At 26.5% G+C, this 6,819-nt stretch overlaps 1 protein-coding gene across 1 annotated transcript in view; it reads right to left on the bottom strand.

Moving 5' to 3' along the window:
• Nucleotides 1–507: 507 nt before the first annotated feature.
• The window catches only part of LOC107442815 (neurotrimin-like), a 31,408-nt gene continuing 25,096 nt past the window's right edge, over nucleotides 508–6,819 (bottom strand). Inside the window, exons 5-9 of the mRNA XM_043043251.2 lie at nucleotides 6,621–6,749; nucleotides 5,185–5,475; nucleotides 3,513–3,623; nucleotides 1,841–1,921; nucleotides 508–712 (exon numbers count right to left, since the gene is read on the bottom strand). Coding sequence (XP_042899185.1) covers nucleotides 612–712; nucleotides 1,841–1,921; nucleotides 3,513–3,623; nucleotides 5,185–5,475; nucleotides 6,621–6,749 — 713 coding nt within the window. The 3' untranslated portion in view covers nucleotides 508–611. The remainder of the gene's footprint in view (nucleotides 713–1,840; nucleotides 1,922–3,512; nucleotides 3,624–5,184; nucleotides 5,476–6,620; nucleotides 6,750–6,819) is intronic.

Below are 6,819 nucleotides of genomic sequence, written 5' to 3'. Positions count from 1 at the left end.
TCACAAAAATTTAAATTAGCTTTAAGGGGTGCAAAATGGTAAGTTTGATGCAGCTTACCCCTCCCCTCTATTCTGAGGATAAGAAATACGAAACTATTTGTAAAAAGGTATGTTTTTTTTTAGAGAAAGTACGCTTTTCTGTCTGATTAAGAATTAATATCGCCAAGAAAAATAACTTCGCATATTTGAGCTCACTCTCATAAGGCATTCAGATTTAGTCTCAGCATGCGAAAATCCAAAATCCAATCATTAAATCAAAAGTTATTCAGAGTGTTCTGTTTCTTTTTTTAGCATGATACTTGCGTTTAACCTGACATAATTGATATAATATGTTAACTTTGACTTTCATGTAATGAGTTGACAAAAAAAATATAATATAAAAATTAACCATTATGTTTGATTTTTTGTGTTATATTTTACTTACCTGGCATGATTTTTCTTTTACTTCTATCTTTACAATATAGTTTTATAGCAATCTCAATATGATGGATACAATAGAGCCTTAAATGTGACCTTGAACTTAGTTTAATCTATTTTCATTTGAAAATATCTGTTATTTACATCCAAAAACGTTTTTTTACAGTTAGCAAGTTTAGTCTTTCAAGTTTAAATCATGATACATATGATTTAAAAAAGTATTGAGAGTACACTAACAGAATATACGCCAGTGGGGACAGAAAATCCAATCCTCTATTTGAAAAGTTTCCATTGCCTGCAACAAACATATTCGATTAGTAGAGAACTATTGGAATTATTTTTTTTAAATAAAAATTGGAAATATACATTTAGTTTCAATTTGTTCATAAAATAATTATTTAAGCATAACTAAGTTCACTGATAGACCAGCTCTAATTTCCTGGCACCCTAATTTGCACTGACGTATTTTAAAAATTTATAATAGAATAACGTTTAAGATTACATTTATAATAGAAACCGTTTTTCAACTCACAGTTACAGGTTTAGCTCAAATTTTTCCCCCGTTCTCGGCGATGCCTTCCACTGTTCTTGTCCATTTTTTGTGCTGCTTTAATAATATGATGTATAATAGATACGGATGATAGAGCTTATGAAAAAAATTTTAATTTGATTTTCATTTATCAAAAGTATTCAAGATTTTGTAATGCAAAAGCAAAACACGAAAGGGTTAATTTTCTTCCAGTAAATTCTTGTTTGTTAATTTAATTCTGATTTAGAATGTATGAAAAGAATATTTTAATGTGTCCATTTTACTCTCCAGAATGTGTTCAAAAGCGTACTGAGCGTACCTTAGAGCAGTTCCTAAATGCTATAAATGATTTTTTTTAACTTTGCTTCTTGTATATGATTGGTATATAATAATCAATATACTAAGTAATAATTACTTTTTTATTGGGTTTAGCAGGTCATGCGAGCTAAGAATTACGTATCTTATTTACCATATCTGTTCTGAAAAATTACCTTTTATAAAAAATAAAAAATTACCTGAAAAATTACCTTTAAAAAATACCTTTTATAACAATTTAAAAAACAATATGAAGGAAGCTCGTGTTACTGATTTCAAGTTACGAATGACAATAAAAGCAATAATATTTGTTAAGGTTTTACTTTATTAATTATTATTTAAAATTTGTGAATGGTGCTAAACGTTATTCTAAATATTCTAAGTATTATTTGTTAATAGTTTCTTTTATTCAATACAGGAATTATCTGAAATAGAAGCTCATTTTAACAATGAAGAAAAAATATTTCTTTTAACTTTCATCTCTTATTAAAAACAATTAATCTTTTATTATTATGTACAAAGAAAAATGATGAAATCTTTAAAGGAGCATAATGTTTATTTATTACTTGTTTAACATACCTTCCTTTTCTAGTGTATGAGAAAAATCTTCTTTTGGATGAATACTTGAGTGTTGGTCAGCTGGATCCTGATCAGAATAGTCTAGGAAATTATTCAAAATGTGAACATAAATCGAAAGAAAATTTTATTATGTCAGAGTAAAGACATCAAAATCAAATATTCTAACAATAAGAAAACAAGTTACAAAATAAAATGATATTTGAATAGATAGTCACTCAATCAATTTCAATAGCAAAAGGTAAGAACTTTTTAGTATCTTTCACATTAGATCATTATATCAAAGTTCACTACCTATTTCAATTATTCCTCATATATAAAGCAATATAAAGCAATTATTTTAAAATTGTATTTATTTTTTCAAAACACTTATTTTTTAGCTTATAGAATTATTTACAGTAAATAAATCTGCCCCATAAAGGCAAAACTGATTACTTTCTGAAAATATAGAATATACTCATGATGTTTCAATCTGAAATTAAAAATGTGTTCTAGATTTATATTTAAGTCTATTTATATTTGTTTTATTCAATAATTAAGTTATTTTTGTTATTTAGTTTAAGATTGTTCCATGAAAATAAAAATTTAATTTCAATATTCCAATTGAAGATATTTAAAAAAATTGCAACAGATACATCTTATTGAAACAGAATTATTTGTATCCTAGTTTCTTCTTGCATGAAATATTCAGTGTAATAATTTCTTGTTAATCAGGCCGAAGTCCCACATACAAAAAGACTTATTGTTATAGACTTAAAGTCTTATAATCGTGTCCAGAATTTCCTTAAAATTTAGTTATATGTGAAGAAACTCATAGTTTTATATTAGCATTAATTGCAGAATTTACTTAACTAAACAATATTTAACACAATGGACTAATGTGTTGTTCGCTCAATGAAAATTCCAATTTATCTTTATTTATTTCGTTCATTCATTCAAATTTATTTTTAAAAAACATTATTCTATTTAGTGATTTTATAGATAAGTTGCCAAATGCTAAGTAAATTTCATTAATGCTGTTTTTAAATACAATACATTTAAAAATATATATTTCCTTCGAAGTCAAATATTTTTTTCTCTCTTTGAACCACAAAGTTAACCGACATAAAAATTTTAATGCAATAAAAAAACTGAAACTTACGATACTTTTCTAGTTAGTTTAAATGTCACACTTTAGAGTTTTTTACTTACTTAATATTCTTTAGGTGGAAAATAATGTAATTTTATAAAAATATTTTAAGCTTAAAGCAATTAGTATAATAATAAATTTAAGAAAATTGTTTTTAAATTCGCTTTGCACTAATAGAAGTATATTAATAAAAATAGCACACTTTATATGTTACTTTAGCATTCAAACGCAATCCTTTTAAATTTATTCTACATTAAATCAAATTGAAAATAGTTATTGTCCGGAAACTATTTCTGTTGACTGTTTTAAAAAGATTTTTTTGGATATTACTTTTTTATAGTAATCACATTGCCTATTACGTCTACTGAAAGTTTTCCATCGATCCAATATTTGATCAAAAATAAAGTAAAAATGTATAAAATTTCTGTTCTTATTTTAATTAGGCAATAATTTGCGGAAGTAGCTTTTATTCAAACTCTTAAGCTTGAGGAATGCGATAAAAAAACATGAATTGTTCGAAAATAACACTCTATAAATTTAACTTACTTTTTTCTTTGTGCTTTTTGAAATTATTCTGGCCATTTCGTAATTTTTCTGATTTCGAAAGATGTATGTCCTCTCCTGAGGCAATCATAACAGACGAAGGAGGGGGAATTTCTAAAAAAAGAAAAAAAAAAGGAAATGTATGTTTCATAAATAAAAACTGAGTGGGTGTAAAAATAAGTACGATTTCTTTTATATTTTAATTCCCATGGAAGTACATGAAATACAAAAAATTGCATTAAGAAAAGAATTTTAATAATCGTAATCTTACGTTTTCGGTAATATTTAGAGTGCTTCAATTTTTTTCCTCAAATAATATTAAATTATAAAAGAATTCCATAATCTTCTATGTGATATTTTAAGGAACATTGAAATTTCTTATTTCATTAATATTATTTATTTATTTTATGTGATTCGTAAAGGAATTTTATCTATTTCTTGTAATAATAAAAAGATATACAATTTTTCCGTTATCATTCATTAACTTTGAGGTTGACATTTAAGTTTAATAATTTCAAGCACTTTAAAGTGGTCCAGCTTTCTGTTATGCAATTAAACTTATGATAAGATTTAATTGCAAACAGGAGAAGAAACACAGCAAACAAACTGAAACAATTAAATAAAGTAGTTTTACCAGTACGGGAAAAGAAACAAGTTTATTCCAGATAAAATTTCAAATAAGTGACAAAGTACAACAAACAAGTTGAAACAGGGAAAGAAAGTAGTTTAACCAGCAAGGGAAAAGGAAGAAGTACGTAAACGAAACCTTTAACAGATTGTATGGTTACTGTGAAAATTAGCTGTAGATAACCTTGCAAATTGTGATTTAGCAAAGAATGTCCGAAATTCTTTATATACACAACAATTAATGACAGTATGAAGTTTGTTTGGTAACAAAGATAATGGATACATTGCTAACATTATTTTTATGTCTGCTATTGATAATACAAATTATGGAGTACTGCTGTTGACTGATTGTTAAGACACGGTTTCTAGAAGATCACCGGCGTTAAGCATCACTGTCAGCTAACAAAGAGTGGGTGGGTGATCACCTTGATCAACCTTCGAAAAGAAAAGGGGGTGATATCTATTCTCGTTAAAATGTTCTACTTCAAAGCGTCTATGTGTCTGACTTTGCATGCAGGCTGTTAAGTTAGAAATGCGGGGCAACCATTCCTTTGCATTGGTGGCATGTCTTCGGATCATTCTCCGATATGTTACACATACCATTGCTTGTAGTTCACTGAGCAGCTGTTGTGCGACGCAAATAAAGTGATACTACTGCTAAAAATTACGGATAGCAAAAATGTAAACGTAAAAATATTAAAAATACATTATACTATTGATTTGCTGTTCTACATTTTGTGACTCATCAAGCATTCATGATTATTATAGTTACAACTTCATTTTAAATTTCTGTATTCTTATACTTCTTCTATACTTCTTCGTTAAAAGAATATCAAAGAAATATTGTGTAGAGAAGAATATTGAATTTTACATTTTAAAGCTTAAAAAGATATAAAGCAAAAATTATAGTGTAATTTAATACCATATAATCGTATCGTCCCTTGTGTTTCCCCCAACGAATTCTTAGCAACACAAGTGTATGATCCATAATCCTTACATTTTAAAGCTTAAAAAGATATAAAGCAAAAATTATAATGTAATTTAATACCATATAATCGTATCGTCCCTTGTGTTTCCCCCAACGAATTCTTAGCAACACAAGTGTATGATCCATAATCCTCTGGCTGCAAGTTTTGAATGTATAACTTCAATTGAAATTTGTACAAAACTGTTGGTTGGACTTCAATTCTGAACTTTGAGTTAGACAAGACCATAATCCCTCCCTCCTTTATCCAATATGTTACAGATCTTGGATGAGATTCTAAGTTGCACTGAAGCAAAACATTGGTTGATACAGGAGCTCCAACAAGTTGATTGGGAATCCATATCATCGGAGTAACTACAATAATCATAAATGAAATGTTTTTTGTTTCAATAATTTAAAGGCAGATTTAATAAAAACATAAAAATATTAACCGCAATACATCAAAATCAACAAAGTAATCAATAGATTTTTAAACCATGCATGACCTCAAAACTAAGATTGTCCTTCATTTATATTTTATGTTCTTGGAAAAAAAAATTTTTCCTACTGAACTAATGAAATTAAATTTATGAAAAATAACACCTGATTGTTTTTTTTTTTTTTATGACTTTGACTTTTGTGATTATAGTTCAGGTTTCATTGGTAAGAAAGCATTACTAACTATTTTCTTAGCAGGAAATTTGTGCATCAATCAAATATAGTTTTACACCTTGCCATATTTTTTCTAGCTTTATGCATTTTATGTTTTCCATTATTTTAACTTCTTCAAATTTCTCTTCATAGACTTTCACTTCATTTGCAAATTTGATGCAATCGCAGAAAAATAATTGCGGCAAAATAGTTTTTTGAAATGTAAATCTTGTGTAACTTATAATAAAGATTTGTAGAAGCAAATTTTAATTATAAAGAATAAACATTAAAGCTCAGATTTTTTTTCTTATTATATACTCAAAAGGCATTTGAAATTATTCTTAGAAATTAGTGAGAAATTTTAAAGTTTTCTTTTCAATTAGCTATACATAATTTATAAAGAAACATTTATAATATATTTAACAACTGCTTAGGATGAATTTCATTTCAAGTAGAATCTTGATTTGAAACACATATTTGCATTGCTATAACTATCTAAACAAAAAAAAACATTTATCTTACTCCGCAAAGCTTTAGAATTTCTAACATATCTTTTTAAAGTGATAAATTGTTAATAAAAATTTGATCAAAACTGTTTAATTTTGAAGTATTATGATACTGCGTATTATTTGAAAATTATTTTTTACTGTAACACTCCATGCAATTTTTAACATTTAAGTATTAACTAATTTTAGTGTAAAAAATAGATATTTTTAACCATTTGAATGTAAGAAAAATTAATCCTCGAAACTAAAAATATTTCAAGCGTATATTAAAAAAAATCATCTTGTTGGCACTTGATTTTTAGATTTCACGCACTTATTTAGTAGTAAAAAAGTGGTCGCAATTAATAAAAATAAATAACTTACAAGTAACACCTAAAAGAATTCTTTTGCTTAAAGATGGAGGGACTCCATTTGAAAATATACACAGGTAGGCTCCCATATGAAGACGAGTTACTTTTGTAATGTTTAAGTAGCGCCCCTTAAATGAGGTTACTAAAAAGAACATATAAATTATGCATTAATTTTCGTAGAAACTATATATATATATATATATATATATATA

Source organism: Parasteatoda tepidariorum, chromosome 5 (genome assembly GCF_043381705.1).
Source record: "Parasteatoda tepidariorum isolate YZ-2023 chromosome 5, CAS_Ptep_4.0, whole genome shotgun sequence".
Taxonomy (NCBI): domain Eukaryota; kingdom Metazoa; phylum Arthropoda; class Arachnida; order Araneae; family Theridiidae; genus Parasteatoda; species Parasteatoda tepidariorum.
The sequence above is the reverse complement of the archived record's forward strand: the minus strand, read 5'-3'. Positions and strand labels throughout refer to the sequence as shown.